The sequence below is a fragment of the Caenorhabditis remanei genome, chromosome IV, assembly GCF_010183535.1.
Source record: "Caenorhabditis remanei strain PX506 chromosome IV, whole genome shotgun sequence".
Lineage (NCBI taxonomy): Eukaryota > Metazoa > Nematoda > Chromadorea > Rhabditida > Rhabditidae > Caenorhabditis > Caenorhabditis remanei.
Window position 1 is genome coordinate 17,682,385 of NC_071331.1, and position 23,269 is coordinate 17,705,653.

General features: G+C 38.8%; 2 protein-coding genes across 2 annotated transcripts; one reads left to right on the forward strand and one right to left on the reverse strand.

Annotated features, from left to right (window-relative positions):
* Positions 1-2,908: 2,908 nt before the first annotated feature.
* GCK72_014927 (uncharacterized protein) lies at positions 2,909-5,648 on the forward strand (the record flags this gene model as incomplete). Its single annotated transcript, XM_053730543.1, has 7 exons — positions 2,909-3,054; positions 3,203-3,299; positions 3,723-3,932; positions 4,383-4,564; positions 4,612-4,739; positions 4,966-5,522; positions 5,574-5,648. 7 exons carry the CDS (start codon positions 2,909-2,911, stop codon positions 5,646-5,648), a joined length of 1,395 nt encoding a protein of 464 aa, XP_053585315.1.
* A 537-nt stretch (positions 5,649-6,185) lies between these two features.
* GCK72_014928 (uncharacterized protein) lies at positions 6,186-11,214 on the reverse strand (the record flags this gene model as incomplete). Its single annotated transcript, XM_053730544.1, has 5 exons — positions 6,186-6,236; positions 6,345-6,863; positions 6,915-7,366; positions 7,527-7,588; positions 11,099-11,214. 5 exons carry the CDS (start codon positions 11,212-11,214, stop codon positions 6,186-6,188), a joined length of 1,200 nt encoding a protein of 399 aa, XP_053585316.1.
* Positions 11,215-23,269: the final 12,055 nt, after the last annotated feature.

Genomic DNA, 23,269 nt, shown 5'->3' on the forward strand with positions numbered 1-23,269 from the left:
TTCATCTTCATCTTCTTTTCCTTTTGGTTAGTTCTTATTCATTCGGCCAATTAACTTCGGAAAGTATCTGAAGATCTTTGATCTTTTTTGCGATATAGAAAGTGGAAGATTCAGGAAAAAGATTTCGAATTTTAAATTAGAATTCATTTCACGACGCTGTTTTTCCGGTTCAAAGTGATTTTTTAAAATTACATTTTTGTAATTTTCAATGATGTTAGCTTTGAAACGTTTTGACTATTAACACACTTAATCCTTTTGAAAATCCATCAAGATTAATCGTATCGATAGAATTTCGTCTTACTAGGAACAAAGTTATTTCAGATGAACTTTTAAGAAGTGTAATTCAAGATAAATTGATGTACTGTTTGTAATATTCCTGTATTCTTTCACACTTCTGTTTTCATGTTGGCCAATTAGACACTGCTGATCGATTTTTCGATTTCGAGTGTTTCCGCCGATTTTTTCATGATTTTCAACGATTCTTTTTCAAAACTCCCAATTTTTGTTTTATAGAAACGGTTAATTAGAAACTGTCGATAAGATGTCGTAATTTTAGAGAAAGTTCGGTAAGTTGAGACGTCTATCTTTTTTTTAAACGTCTCAATCCAAAAACGTTTTTATGTGTTTCAATTTTGTCATTCTACAATAATTTGGCATTTTTTAAATTGCAACCAGGATTCATCCGACTCTCTATTACATGCCACACATAATTATATCCGATGTTCGATTTCCAATTGAAACAGACAGCGCAATTAAACAAAAATCACATCAAAAATCGCATAAGTGTTGATAAAATTCTCGTCTATGCATTTGTTTTGAAATAAGGAACCGCTAGATCGAATGTCGGAACATAAATAATCTCAATAAAACATTGAATGATCTTATGATATCACAATGTTCCGAATGATACCCGTCAGATCATCCGAGTAGTGCTTTGAGTTTTTATCCAGTTCACATCATGATCTTCCACCCAATTCCTTACTTATCTCTTTCCCATTTTGATTCTATGATCCATCTCTATCCCACTTCATAACAATAATGAAAAAGACTGACATTGTTTTGATTTCACTTGAGAAATGAAAGTGTTCTCCTCATTCTCCAAACAGTCTAGTACTTCGTAATGACTTTCCGTTTCCTGAATTCCAGATGACTCTTCTTTTTCTCTTCTCATAAAAGTGAAACCGGTGAAAACACGGGAAGCAGCAGTGGTCAGTTAAGTAGCCGGGAAGAGGGTAGAGAAAGTCATTGACTTGGTTTGCTTCTCGGACAGTGGAAACCAGCGTTTATACACAAACAATATGTCCAATTTTCGCGCTCATCGTTTTCGCCTCAGCCGGTCAATTGTAGAAGAAGGGGAGAAGAGACACGAAGAAGACGTCGATGGATACAGAAGAAGCCGTGGCGGTCATTCCCAAATTGGAGGTGGACAAGAAAGAGACATTTTTAGTTTTGATACATTTTATTGTCTCCTCAAAAAGAAGATCTTCTCCGAATGAAAGAAGAACGAAATCCCGATGATTTCTGATTCATTTATGTTTCTTTGCTTGCGATAATGTGATAACGAGTTCCCCGTTCTTCCGATCCAGAATAGGATTTATCCATCAAATTGGCGGAAAATCAACAGTTCGTTAGTCCTGATCGTGTTCCCTAAAGTGTATTTTGACACAATCACCAATTAGGGTTACACCTTCCGCTTCAATCCGTTGTGGATTTACTTTGTTCGAGATTTTGAAATTCGATGAATAATGTTGCTGATCTATGCGGAAGTTTTTACATGAATACAAATTAGATGCTAGAAAGAAGACTCAGATCACATTGGAACATTTTTTTTGGGTTGCCCAAACTTGGTTAGATACCTGGAAACGGTCAATCGCAACTATATTCTGCAAATTTAGATGGTTTTACTCTCTCAAAGTCCAACTATCCATGTTCATTCTGTTTCAGATCGGCATAGTTTTGAGACGTTTTGGTTTGGATGTCAGAGATTCGAAAAAAAATCAAGTTTTTTTTCAGCTCACTTGTAAGAAATTCTGACTGTTTGTAACGGTTTCTCATAAAAACTTATTTGAGTTTTACCAGAACACTGATTTGTAATTTTAGTTCGTTGGAGCATCAAATTGCATGATTGTCCTGTTGTGTTAAAGTGATCCCACACAAAATCATATTGTGTTTATTTTATCCATAACAGAACAATTTAAAATTACAGCCGAGCAATGCTCTCTACACTATGCTTCACTTTTTTAGTTCCCATTTTGCGGTCCTGAAAGGATATAGTTTCTAGAACAACATAGTTTTGCGAAACCATCTGATCATATTGAACATACGAAACTGTCTTCGTTTCCAATCTTCACCCTCCCAGTTTCCTGGAATTTCCCAATTTATGAAACTCTCCAATTCCAAACTTCCCAACATGTTCCGTTTTCTCATATTTCCTCTAATCCAATTGTTCCGGAAGGAAAAGAGCGTAAAAAGTGTGAGAAGTCTCATATCAATTCCCTCCCGCAATCAGTATTCACTCGAGGGATATGAGGCCAACCAATTAGCCTGAATCTCTCTTTCTTTTTTTCTGTGGTGATGAAATGAGGAGGAGGAGGATCCCCCCGAACAAACAATAAAACAGTAATTAGATATTGAATCCAAAAAAACGAACGGAACACAATCGAATTTCTAATTTCCCTTCTCGATAACCTCCGCCCTTTCTTCTTCTTCCGCCCGCCCCCCTTCTTCAGATATTCTAAAATTCAGAAGCCGACGATCCTTATTCTATTTCCTCAAGATCATCCAAACAAGGTTCAAAAACTCCTTCTTCAGACATTCTATTTTCCTTTCTCAATTAAGATCAATTTCCCTCCTGTTCTCTCCCTCCAAACCAGTCCCGTTGTTCCAATTCTCTTTGTTTTTTTTTCAGATGACCACATGTCTCATTCTCCTTCTCTTCATGGCGATTGGTGTGGAAATAGTCTCAAGCAATCAACATTCTGTGCTGGAGAGATACGAAGAGAGATTAAATTCAGCACTGTCCAAACGAACAGGAGTTCCAAGAACTGTCAAAAGGTGCCTACAGAACAGTTTTCACTTTTTGCATTCCTTGAAACATCAACATAATCCGAAGGAAGAAAGATTTTGACCCCTAGACTTGATCCCATGTCTAATCCTCCGTTTGATCCGACTTTAAGCCAGAAAGAATACAATGTAATTGCAGGTACAAGTGTGTTGAAGAATATGTGACTTATGATCAACACGGACGGGCGGTCACTTCTTATCAGGGATCCAGATTCACAACAACGATGGAGCCACCGGTAAGTGTCGGAATTATAAAATAGAAAAAAGTAGTTTGGAGACACCTAGTCAGGTGTGCGTCATAGCTGCTCGCAAGATTCCAGAAAGTCTTGTACTATGAGAATGGTATGGTCTAGGGACTCTAGAACTGATGATTCTATGTCCATTCAAAATTCTCATCCAAGCCATCGAAATGGGCAACAAAGAATCCACATTGAAACAAATTCTAGTTGAAATTGGTTCTTCGTGTTTACAACCATATGCGTCTGTATGGCGCAATAGATTTTATGATGTTTATATGACTTCTTCGGGATGTTGCGATTGAAAAGATTGAGTTGAATTTTTACAAAAAGTGCCTAAAAGACACACGTGCCTGAAAAAAAGAAATTTTTGTGAATAATCCGAAGTATGTTGTAGCTAAACTCAAATAATTTTTCTTCCAGACGTATCGAACTTCTGGCGAAAAAGAAATTCGACGAAAACCTGCGAAGAAAGTCACCATCTCAATTAACAGAAATTCTGAAGAAACAACGACTCAAATGGTGACGTCATCGACTGAAAAGAGTGAACCGACGACGTCATCGAAGCCATTCGACGAGATGAATGATGAGGAAGCTGATAGAATCATTGAGGAGATGTACCTGAAAAAGAAGGTGAGGATTACGCAGTTGTTTGGGAGATGGAAATTAGGTTGAATAGATTTGAATCTGTGTTTTGAAATAGTCTAGGCACTAATTAAGAATCAACTGAAGTGTGAATTTAGAATACCATCAAAAGTGACATCCGGGGTGCTATCTTTAACATAGTTTCAGAGGTTTTTGGATTCAGAGTCGTTGATAATTTCCGATCCAAGTCGACCTTAAAAGTTTTAAAAGTTTAAGAAGATGACCTTTCCGCTATTTCTAATAGACAATATTTCATCCCTAGACTTTCCGGAAATCTCTATAGATCATCTAGTCGATCCAACATCAGGCCTCTTCATTAATAATCCTAATTTCTTACTGTCTCTCTCGGAGACAGTTCTCGGCCCTCACTTTTTTCCTCTCCGTAATAAAAACTGAGGGATCCTCCATCCATAAACTGAATCGATTCGCTTCTTCCAGGAGAGTCACGCAACGGAATCACCGGAAATCGTCACAGAGGTCATCCGAACCGAATCACCAAGACCTTTACCGCCACCGCCACCTCCTCCGTCACCTCCACAGCAGCGCGCCTATTCGACGTCATCATCGTCTTCGTCGAATCCAGGAGTGCAGAGATATAATCCGGTGAAACAGAATAAAATGTGGGTTGGAGAGAAAGTGTTTAAATTACGAGTGTCTTTGTTTCCAGAGATCGTGAAGATAGTGATGAAGACTATCCGAGCTCCGTTTATCATAGAAGATCGAGGAAGAGACCATATGATATGTCAACTTATGATGATTATGATGACATTCCATTGTACAGACCAATGAGAAGAGGTGAGCATCATACATGAAACATTGATAGGAGCTTAGGTATATTGTGAAAATTTGTGAATCGGAAGCTTTTAGTTGTGATTGTTTCTAATATATCATACTTAGATGATGCAAAAAGCACACGCTAAACAGGTTATTTTGGCATAGATCAGTATATTTACAAGAGCACAAATTGAAAGATGTGGACACATAACGCTGCCGACAAAAACCTACAGTTTTAATTTTCCAGAATACCGAATGCGTCGTCGCCGTCCGATCCTTTTCTCCGACGACTTCTCAGATGACACTGATTTTGATCGTCGTATCGAAAACTCTCCTCGCCAACAAACCACCCGTGATCTCTCTCCGTTGAGATCCCTTAAACATCTTCGGCACATTCCTCCTTCCTTCCCTCCACCACAATATAGACCACCAGTCCCTCCACCAATGCAACTTCCAATATCTGCATCAACCAACATGATTCATAACCGGATGCCACTGCCAATGGCTCCGCAGATGAGGCATCCTGCTGCACCACCAGGAGCTCATCAAATGATGGCAATGCCCCCGGGATTGGGTCACATTCCAATGCCACCACCTCCACAACCACTTCAGCCAATTCAACAGCAACAAAGTATGAATTCAGGAGGAGAAGACGTGCTGAAAATGAAGCCAATTCTCCAAGCAAACCCTCAAGAAATGCAAACGGCGACAGAAGAAAGTTGCCAGAAAATCAAAACGTTGGCAAAGAGTTTTATGATTAAGGATGTGTCGAAATGGGCGAGGAGCAACTGTTCTGTCTTGCAGGTGACTATCTTAGGCTTGAACAAGTTTGAACATTTCCAACATTTCTTTCAGGCGTACGCTCCAAATGCCAGCTGTGAACTCATATTCCATTTCATAGATTCTTGCAGAAACAAGAGATTCTTCTAACTCTTTTCTTCTCAATCTCTATTCTTATCTCCGTATTCCAAATGTTCTCCTATTTGCTCTTCTCCCAAATCCATGCTCATGATGCATTTCTCTCCCAAAAACAGACATTTCCAACCCATACGGGATCCACGTTTTAATTTATTATGTTGTGAACTATTGACACTTTTGTCGTCAATTTACATTAATTTTATTGTCAGGTATTATTTTTTTATTAATACTTTGTTCTCATTTTTATGAAACTTTTGAAAAAATAATGAATGATTCTCATGATTGTATTTGAAAAGAAAACAGAAAAATGAAACGATTGGGAAGGCGAATTCAGTGACAGAAAAGAAGTGAGACGACACTTTGGTGTGTGGGGACTGAAAATGAGTTTGAAGAGATCAAAATAGCTTCGGAATGTTCGAAACAGTTTAAGAAATTATGAGAAGATAGATGATGTATGGAAAAGATATTGTGAAAAGATGAAGGAGAGGACCTGAAGAGGTTTGGATCAGGATTCACTCGGGATGAAGATCCGTTGATAATGAAGGTGTACTAGGTTCGAGAGTTGATTTCGTCGGGGGCCAGTCGGTATTGCCGGTAATACTGAAAATATCAAATATATGGAATGAAAAATGTTGTAGCGAGCAAGGCTGTGTTTTTGAGCAAACTTAAATCTCGGGCAAAAACTTCCCAAGTTTATGTGAAACTTACTTTGTCAAAGAGCAAGAGAGGATCAGTAAACTTGATTGACAACCAACAGCACGTTTCGAAAATGGTTCTGTTCCCGTAATCCGGCCCGAATCCTTTCGAAACTGAGACATTGAATCCACAAATGCTTTGAAGGAACTCGTTCATCTCATCAGTTGGCGGATGTTGTTTGGCTCTCTCCAAGTGAGTTTTGAATTGTTCGAAATCGAATACGGTAAAGATAACTGGTCGAGGCTGATTGCTACCGAGCCTTGTGACGGCTGCTAGGTCTTGTCCATTAGCATGATTCCAGAATGGAGATTGAACGAAAATGGTGACATCGGAAAGAACAGAGACTTTTACTGTTCCACCGGTACAGTATACTTTGATTCCGTCTTTGAACGAAGTTTTTATCGAGTTATGTTTACCCTTTTCTGACATTGGAAGACCCATCAATGCCATTCTCTTATCATCAGATACAACTGATGTTTCAAGACTGTCAACCACGAATTCCATGTTTCTTGTAAGGAATGGTTTTCCCTTCTGGAATGATTTGAGATAAGCTTTGATAAGGTTTATTTCTCTCCAACTCACCATTGTTTTGCAATCATTCAATTGAACAGAACACCAGTATCCTTGATTGTCATGTTCCGGCTCAAGAACTATTTCTTCACCTTCCACAGGATGAACCACAATGAGTTTGCTTTCACCAGTGGGATGGTAGTTCAAGAAGGTTTCCACATCCCTCTTTTCTTTTTCAGTCATTTCAGTCATAGGGGCGGGTCGCTGATTCTCAGTGGTGGGTCGCTGATTCTCATCATTGGGTTGAAATCTAATAAAACCACCGACTTCATCTGGCATTGGAGCATCTGACCACCAGTCGACACCCTTTACTGACATACGGGCGATATCTTTTGCCACTAGCTGTGCACTGTCTTCCATTGGCATTTGTCCATTGTCAGCTGGCATTTGTGGAAAACCGATTGGCGGAGGGAAATAACTGACTGGAATACGTTTGCTTATATCGCACATTCCGGCGAAATGGCCTGAAGGAGAAAACAGTTTCAGATAGAAGCTAGGAGTTGAGTTTGTTTGGAAATGAGCAGTCTTATAACTAACTACTGAACTAATTCTACATTCTATCTAACTTTAAGAGTTATTGCAAGACGAAAAAGTAGTAAGAAAATTTCATAACAAATGACTCACCTGGAAAAACGAAGTTATTGGGCACTGCCCAATTTGGAGCCGGATACGGAAGTTGAGGATATCTAGAAAATAACTAATTTGTTTATATGCAAAACTGAGGAAAAAAGTGGAGCCCAAGAGTGAAAAGAGCTTGATAGAGGGGATAATTACACGCTTATGCCCGGATACGTGAGTGAGAGGCAATACGGAGAGAAGGAGATTATCGGATTACAACTAGATTGATGAGAAGAGAGGATTCAACTTGTAGAGGATGAGATCACAGAGAGGAAGGGATAAAAAAAACTGATGAAGTTCTAAAGGGTACAAAGACTGGTAATATAGATCTATGTATGTATTTGTAGATCACGAACATATGAAATGGGTGAATTGATTTTCCCATGATATCATTCGAAAAATTCTCAACTACAAAAATGCAGATTCAAAAATTTAAAGCGTTACTCGTGATAATATAACCTGGGAAAATTTGAAACCTCACGAAATTCGAGGGAGTAAAGTCTAAACTCGTTTCAGGTTACTGTGGTTTTCAGTTTCTGAACACTTCAATAACCGTCGTACATAACACAAAAATGTTATCTTTATTGCCGCCCCGCCCAAACTTTCATTTCTTCTTTTTCTTGGAACTTTTTCTCTTTTTCTCTTCTCAAAATTACATTTCTCGTTCCCCGAAAAACCCTCTCGAAATTTCAGGTAACAGCTGATTTCTTTTTCAAACAACAAGTTCACAGAAGCAGGTCGATTTCTCTGAACACCTTCCTTTTCTTATTTCGTGTAGGTCATAATGACAGGTGGATTAGACGACGTCACGTGGATTTATAAAATGAAAAAGAGGAAGATGACCTTAAGATAGAGATCATTAATTGCCAAGGTGTTACGTAACCGAATAGAAAGAAGGCATGACTGACAGGTGTTGCCAATAGAGGAGAGAAAGAGAACAATTTAGGTACATTTAGAAATTATTGAGGTCAAAGATTGTAATTTTTCCTAACTCTTCCCTTTGTCGACGTCATTTTGTTTGTGGAATATGGTAACAATTTTTCATTGTGTCAGGTTATATAAATCGATGAGAGGGAAAATTTGAAAGTTGAGATAGTATAAAGTGCAGAAGAGATTTAGAGAGTTGTTGATGTTGAACGAGGAGATGGGGGGAGAAAAAAGAAAAAATTGGAAAAGAGATGGCGAGAGTAGAAGAAAAAAGAGAAAAGAGAGGAAAAGAGGAAGGAGAAAAGAGAGGAAGAGAGAAGGAGAGGAAGTATTTTCGGTCACAACAAGTTGGAAATGGAATAGAAGGAAAAAATGAGAAGAAAAAGCAGAAGAGGGGGAGGAGGAGTGTGCATTTGAGCAGAGCAACACGTGAGCTTTCTATGAGGAAGCAACAAATTGGTGGGGGCAGAACTGTGAAGGCACGTGGCAGGGATGGAAAAGGAGAAGAAAAAGAACGACATTCATCCACAACAACCATCGACATGAATGAGAAATGGAATGAACAATTGGGAAGAAGATGACTACAAAGATGACGAAGAGAATGAGATAGTATTCAAATGTGGGAGAGGGAGCAGGGAGGGGTTGAAGGTTAGAGGTTGGCGATTCTGGAATGATTGTGGAGAGGGGAAATGTAAATAGAGGAGGCGTGGTTTAGAGAGTATTATACATATCAATTAGTGGTATGATCTGATTTTAGATTTTGGTATTCGGAAACACCGCAACAGAGTACCTCTGTACTAGGCCTGTACTAGATCAGAAAAAAAGCGATTCTTGTCTAAAACAAAAACTGTCTGTGAATAAAGAATCAAGAAGTTTTTGTCTAAATACAAGTGCAGGTTTTCAGATGACTCTGACAGTGCCATCAGTTTGAAAATTTCAGAGAATGTAGCCAATTTTTTAGAGAGGAGAGATGAGAATTTGGCAATAGTTCAGAGAAAAAATATTACTAATAAACCAAAAATCCAAGTTAGTCTCCTCCTCTCAAGAGACTGCTCAATTGGTATTGTAGAAACGGGAGTTGCTGAACGACCCCTCTCCCGGCTGAACAAAGTTTGGACTTGTACAAATATTTGCGAGAATTGCGAGAAAATAATGCGGGAAAGGAGTGGAGAACAACGGAGAATATTGAGAGGAAAAAGACTTTGAGGTCAAAGAGACCAAGAAGAAGATTTTGAAAATGGAGAAGATCAGAAAATCGAAGGGATATGATGATAAGAAGATGAGAATGAGAAGGGAAAGATGATTAGAAACAAACTTCACGAACGGGAATGACAACAGGAAGATTGAGGAGTTGTTTATCACAATATATTGCACCCGGGGGGAAAACAAAATCTGGTTTTGAGTAATAGAATAACAAAAGGTAGATCAGAGAGCTAGATTATCACTTTTGTTGACCTACCCACAGCAAATAAATTTAGTATTACCGACTTTCAGGGTTCCCGGCTCATTTAAAATATGGTAGCTTGTGAGTAGCCCAACTCTTTCCCACTGCTCCACGAAGGTTACTGTAACCATTCTTCTTTCAACTCACAATGACTATCAGCTGAGTGTCATTCAAGAAAATTTCAAAAGTTTCCAGTTGAATCATGACCCATGATCATGATCAAACAACCAAAACTTCTCTCTTATCATACAGATCAGAGAACAATTTTTGATAGTGAATACATATAGTTTTATCTTTTTTGGGAGTGCTAACTCTTTTCCTTTCGCAACATATGCCAGGACGGTACCGAGTTGTACGACGAGAACACAGACATTGTGTTTTGCATTTTGCACACAGATCGGGAGTTGTAAACTTGAAGAGAGTCATTTATTAGCTCAACATCTGTCTCGATGAATCTTTTCAGAGTTCAAAAGATCAACTAGTTAGAGAACAACAAAGACGAGAAGACGCAGAGACACAAAGGGATGATAAATTATTTCTCCGTGTCTTATAAAAGTTGGGAGATGCGGCAAACACAGGACGGGTCATCTTACGCATATCATATTGAAGCGGGACGAACAATACATAATTCGCTTCCACAAAGGTTTCCCTGGGTTATGGATGATAGCATCCTTATGGGAAGAGGAGAGAGAAGTAATCAGTCAGCTGGTTTCGTTAATGAATGACTAATCTTATCCTCGCGATGTGTTGAAGAAGTTTCTAGGGGCTCGGAATAAAAGAGATGACGTCATCTTGTATGGAAATTATTCATGAATTCGAAAAATGAGTGTATGGAGTGTACTTATGTGAGAATGTGAAAAAATAAATTAAAAAATCAGAAAAGTTCAATTCTTGTCTGAAAATAAGAAATGGGGTAAGGAATGACCAACGACGGAGAAGGAAGCATGAAGGTTAAAAATAGAAATTTCAGAACAGATGCTTCAAGAGACGGCGTTACCACGGTCTTTATGATATTACCCATGTTACAGGGTCTCGTGAGTACAGGGACATCACAAAACTACCTAAATCCTATACAAACATTTTTTCAGACTATTTTTTCTGGAAACTCCTATTGGAGTTGGATAACGACTGGGTTGTAATCTCTATCCCATAAACTTCCATTCCTTTACAACATCATGTAATCCATAATCTCATCTGCATAACTTACGCAAAAACATTTCCTTGTTCGTCTCTACTTCCCACTTGCTTTCCTTCATAAACCTTCCCAACATCTTGCTTTTTTCCGGGTTCCGTGCTCTTTGATCCAAAGTTTCCTGATGCCATTTTCTTCACTTTTAATCTTTTTCGTTCTCTTTCCCTCAATGCACTTTGCCTGCTGCAAAAAATGTGTCGTTGACCAGTAAACAAGAAACGGAAGGAGCGAGAGAAGCGATTTATGAATTGGGTGAGTAAACCGAACATCTACTTTATTCTCAATAATTATGGGAAAAAAGGGAAAAGAGGGGATCGTGAGAAATTATAATAAAGGGGTCATATTGTGCCAAGTTACCGGAGGGAAATGTTATGTGAAAGTAAAAAATTTATAGGAAGTGAGAAGAAATTTCGTAACATATCATCATAGGGTTTTCGTTTGGTTTTAGAAGTCTTTCTACGTTCTACCGTGAAACATCAGTGAGACAATATTTGTAAAAAACTCATTCAAAATCGTTGGTACTATTCAAAAACTGACACAAAAAGTGTTTGAATGTAAAAGTAGGGAAATGTTTTGATTTTCTGCAGGGTACAACATTTTGGAGGTCGCAGCTTCTTATACATCTGAAGCAAGAACGTTTGTTGATTCATTTTTTGAATCTTAGAATTCAAAATTTAAAAGAAAAAGAGAAGAAACAAGCTGCGACCAGTCGGCAGTCAGTAAGTAAGTAACTATGGAAATTTAATGAATCCAAGAGCCAGAACCCTCCAGAGAGTTATCTCGCGGCACTCATTGGATTCAGAATCAAAGTGCGAAGCAGAAGATTCGAGAGTCTAGGCAAAGTACATTTAGTGAATCCGCACATGATATCGGTAATTGGAAGGATTCTGAATCCACGATAAGGCACGAATGGATTTTTGAACAACAGATCAGAAGAAAAATTGGATTAAAGTGAGTAAATGCGTAGCCTCAAAATTATTAATACAACTTCTTCGCCGTATTCCTTCAGAGATCAGTTACATCTGACATCAAATAACTGGTATTGAAGAAAGAACTAACGTATTCTGTACTAAAACCGTTTTGGCTATGAAACACAGGTTATGAAACCTTGAAAAAGGAGTTATGCTCCCGAAAAATTGAAAAACTGAATGCCGATCGTTCAAAAGGAATCTATCTACTTTGTCAATTTCCAGACTACAGTAGGCAAGCGGAGCATTCGAAAGACGACCGAATGTGTATATTTAGAAAAAGAAGGGGTCCGACTGGAAAGGAAGGAAACAACTCATAACTCCATGGTGATGTTTTATGTGAAGTGGCAGAGCTCGTCGAGGAGTTTACGAAAAGTGGAAAACGAAGAAAAGAGCTTTCCAAAAAAACGGAATGCCACGCCTACCTAATTGCTAGGGGTAAATGGTTCAAGCAGATCTGTCGTCAGTTATCAATTCGAAAAACGAGTAGAGAATGAATAACAAACGGATAAAGTGCATGGAGAGGGAGAATGGAAGGATATTGAGTTGAAACGAGGAAGTGGATTTATATTTTTAGGAGAGGGATTAAAAAATGAAAAAGTGACAAATGGATTGAAAAATGTATCGGTTTTGCAGAGTTGATTTGTAAAGAAATGCTTTTTTCGTTCATTATGAGATTAAAACATGTGTTGGAGTTTGCAAGAAATGGGGAGAGGACGAAGATTGTTTGTTTTAACACTTGCAACATTTGGAAAATTTTGTAGAGTTCTGAGATGACACCAATTTAAGAGGCAGGGTTACTGTAGATAACCATCCCAAGTGAACCGATTCGCCTAGCCATACAATTCTTAAATGCCAACCTAAGGGACCTGAAGATAAGAAATTTGAGAATACGGTATTCTAAGAAATCAGAAAATCAAAATTAAATCTGTTTTCTCATTTACTTCCTCAACTGGAACTCCTTTTATATCTGCCAAATGAGTTGAACAGGGATCGTGGTGTCTAATTTTTAATTTACGAGGTACCAATTAATGAATCACTTCAAAGAAAACTCGATTCGTTTTATCACCAATTTAACAGCCGTCTATGTTATTCTACTCATTTTGACGTGTTTAAAAATCACTTCAATCTTATACGGTGATTTCGTGATAGTGATTTACGACTTTTTGGGTGGAAATTGAGACTTGATTGGCGTCGGTGAAATAAAATGGTAGGTATAGTAAAAGACGTAATCATGATCAGGATATAGTTAAGTGATAGCAGAATGAGAAAGATTTAGATCAATTATGAAATTTGCAGAAGTTCACCATACGCCTTGAGAAATTATAAATGTAGAAAAAAACGCCTTGAGAAATTATAAATGTCAAACTACAACTGTTGGAATTCAATTGAAGAAGCAACTCCCTGAATTGCAGAACACCCGCTTCTGACCTAAAACAATTACGATTTATTCCAGTTCTGACTCTGAACTGCTCCGAAGAGCTGAAATTTCAGAGTTATGGTCCTATTCCCGGCTTCAACTAGCTCCACTCTCTGCACTCACAATTCTTCATGAAGCCTCGACATCTTCAACCTATCCCAAAGAGGAATTGTTTCAGTTATTTTACGATATGATTTCCAAAATAAATCTACATTTTTACGGTATTCTCTTTCCCATACAATCTCCCAGTTCCCGCACTTTAACGACCACAAATTCGTCGCCTTTCGGCGTGACTTCACCGATAAAGTTCGTTTCCTGGCTATAAAAAACACCATTGGGCCTATAACATTCTTCTTTTTTCACTTTTTTCGATGCGCGAGACGGTAGTCATAAAAACGGATACTCATCATCATGAGCGGCAATTTTTAATGATGGTCTCTTTTCTTTTTTGCTTCTCGAAAAAGCCATTATTTACGGGCGTATATCTTTTTTTTAATGGAAAAGTCTCTTTTCGATTTACTCGGTCACTATTTTCATTTCGATATAATCGCTTCATTTATTATAATTGGTGGGCAGAGAGAAAAGGCAATGAGGACTGCTGTTGCGGTTCAATTATTATGGAATGGCGGTGTTTCTGGGTGGAAGAGAGAAAAGAATTTATGATGAGTTTTATATCGGATGGAGCATTTTAAAATTGGTTCCTGGTAGTTCCGAATGTGTTTGGACTTTTGATGTTTCGGCATTATTATGATTGAGTCGCTTGAAAGGCGAGAGTTTATGTTGAGCTCAGAATTAAGCTTACGTTTGTATATTACCTTTTCAAACTTGCAAACTGTTTTTTTTCTAATCCTAATTATTTAAATTGGATGTGGATCTGAAAAGATATATGTTGTTGGAAACTATACCCAAAATATATGCATGCAGCTTTTCTAGAATCAAAAATAAGCTTGGAGAGTATTGAAAAATTTTTTAGAATAATTTCTTTCTGACAATGGGAGTCTTCGGATACGCGGCTTTCAAACGATTTATAGATTTGGTCATAGCTACTTTCGACCACGGGGAGTTCATTTCTGCAGTTAAAACCTGCCAAATGTCTCTGCAAGCCTAGTTATGAGCTCTCAAATTTTTCATATGGTCATTATATGCGGCCGATTTGGAATTCCATCTCAAAAATCTTGACCAAATGAAAAGTTTGAAAGCTCAAAACTTGGCTCGCAGAGACATTTAGCAGGTTAGGATGGCAGAAATGGACTCCCCGTAGTCAAAAGTACATATAACCAGAATTAGAGATCCTTTGAAAGCCGCGTCTCCCAAGTCTTCCCTTGTGAGACATCCTAGCAGCTAATAAAATTATTATTTATCAGTTACAGTCGTACCATTAGAGAAAATACGGTAAATGGAATTTCAGTAAGTCTCCCTCATCTGAATACGTTCTTATTTTTGCACTTTTTCATTAAACCCCCACATTAGGTAGCAGAATGCGTGATAGATGAGATCCCTTTATCCATTTCCATCTCCAAAACACATTTTGGCCTCCAACCGAACTCATTTCTTCATTCAAGCCTTTTTCTAAATGAGATTCCGGAGTGTCCCGGAACATGTTCTCACTTCAAAAAATCTCAGAATTTTTGAAAAGAAGCTTGATGAAGTGAGTTGAAATTCAATTTTCTCGGGACTCAATTTTCCAAGATTTCATTTATGAAAAGTGCAAATGTGAACACGAGAAGTACACCGAGTCGATGAGTTTTTCGTTGAATTTTTAATATATCACGTGTCGAGTTTTCTGCATTTTTTAGGAAGAGTGCTTTGGATTTCAGATTTCAGAAAATTTTTGTTGGCATCTGTTCTGCTTTCTCTTTCATAATTTCATTTTCTGTTATATCCTCACTTCTTCCAAAAGTCAGTACCACTTCCAGTTGGTTACTCCATTCCCTTTTTCCTTCTTTTCTCCTTCCTTTTCTTCCAGTTTTCTCTTATTTTATTTCTGCTTCAATCCACTTTCTCACTTACTTCTCACCACCAAAAAACGGGTCGACCTTACTCGTTTTTCTCTCTTTTTCCTCAAAATTGGTCGAACGAAAATGGATAATAAACTTTGTCCGGTGGCCAAAAAGTGGGTAAAAGAATCTGCGTCTCTCGGTGTATAATTTGCATGATGATTGTTATATACCATATATTTCATCTGCAAAGAGGGTACTCCCGTCCCACAAATAGCTTAGAGGGGGAACGACGACTACCTGTTGAATGGCGCCCATATGTCTCCTATAATAATAGGTGAGAGAGTGTGAAGACACGAGAGAGTTCTAGAGATATCAAATTATAGGAGAGAGAGGTAAGGTGGTGCTCCAGATGCCCTTGGATCAGAAGGATTCAAACAAGAATTTCAACGGTTTTGGAGAGAATGAGGTCATCCATCGGTTTTTGTTACTTTTCGAATTTTAATTAGACTGGGATCTTTCATGGATTTGAAAGATACTTTTTTCGAATCTAGAAATCTCTAAATAACGTGCTCTCCTGGAATCCCAGACATGATGAAAGCTATGAAAATATTCAAAACCTGCAAAGAAATACCCGGAAGTTCTGTTTCCATTCATCCAATATCCGCTTGAATCCAGTCGTTTTTTTCCCTTCTCCAGAAATTCCTTCTCCATTCCCATTTTTTGTTATGTCCGTAACCCGTGTCTAACCTGTTCAGTCCTCCCAATTAGCTCCAATTTTCAGGGTACACTTTCTTCCCTCTTTCTCATTTTCTCGTAGTTTTTCTTTCATCTATTATTTTCCAGTTATTTTTATCGCTTTCTTGTCACTTTTCAAGTCTTAACCTATTGTTCATTGTTGGGTTTGAAAAGAGAAAGAAATTAAGTTGAGTGGTTGGAAATTAGTTCGTTTGAAAAGTTTCAGGCAGGAAAAAGAGAATAAAAGCATGATGGCATTGGACACTGAAATTTTGATGACTTAATGGTTTCAAGAATACCTTTCAAATGATGTTTAGTTTATTCATTGGTTTGGAAATATTCGAAAATCAAGGCGGTCTGAAATTTTAGCAAAAAATTTGTCATGAAGTTTTCCAGCTCCGTGGGACACTACTCTGTTGTAAAGAAGCTGTGCAAAAGACTGAATTCTCGTTTTTGTTGTAAATCCGAAATTTAGATGTCCGAATTTTCGATGAGCGATGATGTCCTAAATCGCGGAGACATAAAAAAGATGTAGTGGGCGTTTATGAGAAGCTCATTTGAAACCATTAGGCTTTTTGAGTGTATTCTTTTTGGCGTCATGGTTTAAGATTCTTCTTTTGAGCTTTTCTGGTCTACTGGATATCCATTTATCTTGATTTCAATTCAAACTTACGTTCGAAAATTTCCGCTAGAATGTAACCTACATTGTCAAAACTGTTCGAGATCAAATGTATAGTTTTTTGGAAGTAATGTCCCAGTTCTCTTTATGTTTTGGCTTAAATTTCTTGGAACAATTAGAAGAAAAACATTTTCAAAAATGTTAATTGTTTATTCTCTCGCTCTACAAATGAAAGCCATCCCTTTTCCTCAATTTTTTCCGTAAATAGTTGGGAAAAATCCCGTCTCTCGTCACTTGCCTCCGCTTCCCTGATTGAGTAGTGACCGGTCCAGTGCCAATTACCGTTCGAAACCTCAGATGTACAAGCTTCAGTTGTCTTCTTCTTCTCATCAATCATAATTTGTTCTGTCTCGTGGTCAACAGCGGCGTAACTTTCTCTTGAAGTCATTCCCCCAGGATCCAGGATCTATTTTACACCATAATCGGATAAAAAGGTGTGACACTGACCTGGGATTACTCTTTTCATTCTTATCCCCTTTTCCCTTAAAACCAATCCATTTTCAAATGATTCTTTCTCTTTTATTGACTCATCCAATTTTTTGACATCTCCCATTCCCTCAAATCTCCCGCAGTGCGCCGCCAGGTGACAGCTCAAAGGAATTGGGCAGATGGTCTGGGGTTAAAAAATGGGCTTGGCTAGTGGACTGTGATAACAAATGGAATCGGTTTTCAAGGACAAGGACAGAACCAAGTGAAATTCCATTGAAATTAACTTTTTCGAATATCTTTTCCTCTCCGTTTTATCCAATGAGAATGAAATTGAGACGAGACCATAAACAGAAGATTGGATGAGTGTTGACATGCGAGTGTTACCGATTACACGCTTCAATCGGTTTGCTGATCGAGAATCCAGAAGAAATGGAGATATGGAAGGAAGAGACAAATTAGCCTATCGGTGTGCAATCAATCGCCTTCCCCGAGGTTCCTGACCTCTCCCCCGGTAGTACATATGACAAATAACAGAAGGGAGATAAATGGGTTAGGTTTGCTTAAGATTGAGTGACTCTTTCTCTTGCGAGACGGAACATCGAGAGACACGACATGGTTATCAGATAAGTTTACATAGAAAGAGAGGTTACTGTTGCCACAACTATTTTTGATGAGTAATCCGATGAGACATATTGAATAGATAATACGAATGACACGACTGCAACTTGACGGATTGCTGTTGGATACTAGGATAAGGTTTTGGGATTCCAAAGAACTTTCACTGACTTCTTTGTTTCTTTTTTCCATTTCCTTTATGTTTTCTTTTCCTAAGCCAGGGCAGGTGGGCTTTTTTTTAGACCGACCTTGGTACTAGCCTCGAAAAAAAAAACTAACTTTGGTACACACACTCCAAAAACAACAATAGGTGGAGGAGAGTGTAATGTTTGAAACTTTACAATATTTTGCATAGAGAGTTCGGTAGTAGAGATTGACTACGGTAGCTAGGAGAGCCTCTAAGAATTGAAGAAAGGGATCCCACTAGCTAGACTGAATCACTTCGGGCCAAAGTTTTCGAGAATTTGGGAATGACGATCTCGAATGATTTCTCAGTTATCGTATAAATCACATGGATTCATAAATTTCTGGACAACGATGTCAAGCAGGCTCAAAAGTCATCTAATCCCGAATCAGTCTCTACTCGAGGGACCTGGCTCCCTAGATTCTAGATCCTGGCAGAGTTTTTTCTTCAGAAAACTTCGAAAGCGGTCAAGCTCGAATTTCTTTGAAACTCATCCGAACTTGAATTATGCTCACCTTTCCGTTTCCTTTCATGATTCTTCCAAGATTCTCCAGCTTCCTCTCTTCTCTACTAATTATTTCTTGAGACAGTCATCATCCTCATTGACTTCATCATCGTCACCTATTCTCTCCTCCCAATTCTCCCTCACCCACACCTTCTTCTACTTCTTTTTGCCTCCGCCCCCCTGTCTGTGTTCGTTACCGATCGCGCATTTCCTCGACACTATCCTCGCGGGTTGTCTTATTGCGTAACCCGTACCCTATAATAACTCTGTGTCTTCTCTTTTTCTTCTTCTTCTCACCAAAAAAAGAAGAACGGAACGGGGAGGGAGGGAAGTGATAGAGGGAGGATATCATTAACTTCTCTTCTCTCCTATTAACTGCAGTGTTATCACCTTCCTATCCACATATCCATCCCATTTATTTCTTTGTTTTTCCCCAATTTGTCCTGGTTTCGAAATGACGCTTTGCATATCCGGTATACTTGTTGGGATTACTGTATCAGTAAAAGTCAAGGACTAGTTTGGTTTCCTAGGCCACCGTCCTCAAGTATTTTGCTTTTCCATTCTGACCTTCATTTCCCTTCGTTTCTCGATACCACTTTTGTATTACCAAACTTTTCCGCACTTTTCCCTCTTCTTTCTCCTATTCTTTCAATTTCCTTTTCACCCTGACCGGGATGAATAGTTATGGTGTTCCTTCCTCCCACTTGACATGTTCAAGATCATCTTCTCTTCGAAGCAGCAGCAGCAGTTGTACCAAATGGCATTTCTTGATTTGATTGTTTTCTTCTTCTCCTGTTTTCATAGAGTTCAGAGTGTCTTGACACTCTGCTCCACTAATTGATAATTAGGTGTTTGTTGTATGTGGACACACATCTGGTACAACTGCCTCATCATCATCTGGTGCTCACTTCTCTCCCATTCATTTTCTCATCTATTTATACACAACTTTTCTCTGTTTTTGGTTTTGCTGAAGGTCCCAAGGTGTGAAAGACAATTAAACGTGGACAATAGAATGGACAAGACTAATTATTATTATACGCATTCCCGTAGTTCCTTTTCTTGTTATAAACAGAGTAGCTGCTGCTATTGGCAGCGTTCTCTTCTTCTATACATAGCATAATTATCATCATCGTCATGCCTTCACACCCCTCGTCGACGGCGGCTTCATTCTGGAAGCGTTTCGTACATCCTGTGCATTCCGTGGAGAAGCAGTCAGTTCTGGCTCATTAGTCGGACGTCTTCTGTCCGGGGAGGAGAGGAGGGTCACGCAATCTCAGTCTATTCATCCACCCCCTTTCGACATCTTCTTAACTCGAAGGCATTCCTTCCGACGACAACATTTTCTTCTCTCTTCATTCTTCTGAATTATGTATACCAGTTTGTGATCCACTTATGTATGTCTCTCTTTTCCCCTCAACTCATGTTTTGATAGTTGCAACTCCTTCAAGGGGAAAGTCAATGGAGATAGAAAAACGATGTTTCGACACTCCATTCATCTCTAATTAGTTCTCAATATCTTCTAGAACTCTGAGCTCCTTCTTCCGCAAGAACATGATATCCGCCTTGTCGTGTTTCATCATTTGTCAAACTACGCTTGTTTCTTCTTGGATTACATAGATTACACGCCGGCTCACACAACTTTTTCTCTCTTTTCGACTCCTTCCACCACCCATCAATTTTCACGTCAATTGATGGTTCTTGTGGCAAATTACATTGTTTTTAGAAGCTGGGACAAAAGAGAAAGAGCAGGTGCCGGAGGTTGATTTGAAGAAAGTTGTTGCAAGATTTTTGAGATTTTCGAAACTTTTTTCAAATTTAACTTTTTGAAATAGAGAGTGGAAGATGATTAGTAATACGGAGCCAAGCTTAATTTCCGAGATGTTTTTCCGAGATGTTTTTTTTCGAGATTTTTGACAATTTCGAGATGTTTTTCGAGAAAAGGTGTTTTTGATGATTGGTGAAGAAGTGTTGAAACTTAAATTATTTTTTGACTGTAATTTTCCGCTCTTTCCGGGTTTTGAAATATTTCATTATCGAGATATTCTCTCTTCATTCTTACCCAATTTTTTCACATTACGATAGAGCGCAGTTGTGGAAACCGTATCTCTCTGATAAGGGATACTCAAATGTTTAATTTTCAACCATCATCTTAAAGTGAACAATCCTTCAGTAAAACCTGAATCGGCTAAATTTGAGAAACCTCCAACTGACCCTTCCATAGAGCCTCCCTCAAATCTCTTTCCCTATTCTGGTAACTGGTCTTCTAGATTAGTGATTGATATACGGTCCCACCTCATTCAGAAACAAAGAGAACGTATTTATTTCCCTCAAAAACCAGAAGCTATCCTCCCTCTCCCATTTCTTCTCATCACCATCAATCTTCTCCTCACTTGGCGACGTTTCTTTCTCTCGGGTAGAAGCCTCGAATGGCAGACAAAAAGAAGAAGAAGAACGTTTTGATTCGATTACGGTAATCGGAGGTATTAGTTGCAGAAAAAAGTGGAGATGAGAACCTTTATGCTTATGTCTCTCTCCCACCTGTATCCATGGCTTGTCTGTGTGTTTGTAGTGGTGAAATGGGAGAGAAGTTTAATTGGATACGGATTTCGAATTGACAGCCACAGACCCGTCATCATCCGGCTGGCTTTTCCTATTGAAATGCCATTGTTTGACGAACACAGAGGGAGAGTGGGAGCACCCACAGAAGTATCCTTTCTTCGGTCTGTGTGCATTCGACGGAATATTCCCATGGTATCGGTTCGAATTTCACTGGAAAGCCAAGTGGATCTAGACATGACTTTTGTCATTTTTCCGGATATGAATTGAAGTTGGAAGCTTTCAATTCAGATATTTTCAATTTTCATAGCTATTCTTTTTATTAATTCCAATTTGTCATTTCCAGATTCTGAAGCCAGATCTTGACTTCTGTTCTGTGTTCTTTTTCTTGCCTCACACCTTCCTTTTCCTCTCAAAATCTCATTGTACAAGTACATAAAGTAAATCAAATTCAGTCCAATCTCTTCCGCTCATCAGACGAAAAAAGAGAGACCCATTGAAGTGTGTGTATGCATATGTCTTTGCCCAGTTTCACACTCTTTTCTTCACACCGAGAGCCCGCTTTTTTGTAGAGAGCTCACACACGTACATCTTCTCATCGAGGAGGAGGGAGGGCTCTTCGTTTTTCGATTAACCTTTTAGGCGGGACGAAGAAGACTACTCCGGAAAGAGGGCTCGTAAAAATTCGCTCTTTTTTATTTCACTTGAAGACAATTTTTTGTGTTGGCTAGTATTTTGTTGTTTTAGGTTTGGGACATGTAGGCATGGCCAGGTTGAATCAGAAAGTGATAGTTTCTTAAATTTAGATGCACAGTCCGGTAGATTATAACTCCGAAATGCCCGGATAGACAGAATTTCGCTAGTTCAGGACCACAATTCTTTGCTCCTTTTCCCTATTTTTGGTCCGGTTTCAAAAAATTCACAGACTCGGGATCTACCATTTGATGATTCTCCCTATCACTCCTATTTCTTTTTCTCACCCACAAAAACCCTCTTCTCCATATTGACACCCATTTTTTTTGTCTCCAACAGAAAATAACCCAATTTGCATTCCGTACCACACAAAAAAGTTTTGCTTCGTGTCCGGTGCTCTTTAGCTTGTTTGGCATGCGGACATGCGCATCATGATGGCCACAAACGATCATCCAATTTCATTTGACCACACACATACAACACCCCGCAGGCCTTCTTCTTCTTCTTTTTCTAAGTTTCCATTACACATTTTTTATATACACACATATATCCGTTGTGTGTGTGCTTCATCCGGAAGAGAGGGCTCTAACGATGTCGTTGATTTTCAAGAGAAGGGGGTTCTTGTTCTCCCAATTAGCTAGTACTAGAGTCACCACCCCGCCTAAAGACCCCCTTATTCGATTCATTTCAAGTGTGTCAATGTGTCGGATGCACCTGTCCGAAAGGATCTGAAGGAAATTGCCGCCTTTTCGAGTTACGCCATATTGAGAATAGGAAGAAGAATTGGTGGGAATCAAGAGGAGAGAACGGCAGATGCTGTGAGATCTTTATAATTGGACGGATTTTGTATTATTGGAAAATGGAACACAAACCGTCTAATGAAGCAGTAGAGAACCATGGAGGATTAGCCGGTGGGGGTAGATAGGTATCTTTTAATTAAAAAATGGAGAGGCGGGCAGGTAGGATTTGTGGTGTTTGAATGTGGCACTGTAGCAGGTAACCTTGGAGCATTTCTTGATCTCAGTGCCTTGTGCTTGTTTGGATGAAACTCTATCTTTAGACTGGAAAACTCTATTGATTCTATTCACTCGTTTCCACAGTTATAGATCTCAGAAATGAATAAATTACCTGAATAAAAGTAGTTCCCTTGAGATTTTCGTTAGCTGGTAGCCTTTCAGTCATACTTGAAACTGAGTTTTATAAACTGAAAAATATGCCAAAATGTAGATCTCGGTAAGTTCCATGTCACTGACCTACTACGAGGAGGATGGCGGTTTGTTAATGTGCAGCGGGCCGGGCTAGAATGAGTTTTTTGGCAATTTTTGAGTTTCCGGCACCCGGGCTGTAGTAGGTCAGGGACATAGAACTCGCCGAGATCTACATTTTGGTATATTTTTCAGCTCATAAAACTCAGTTTGAAGCTAGTTACACTCCCGCCCGGTTTGCAAGTATGTTTTCAGTA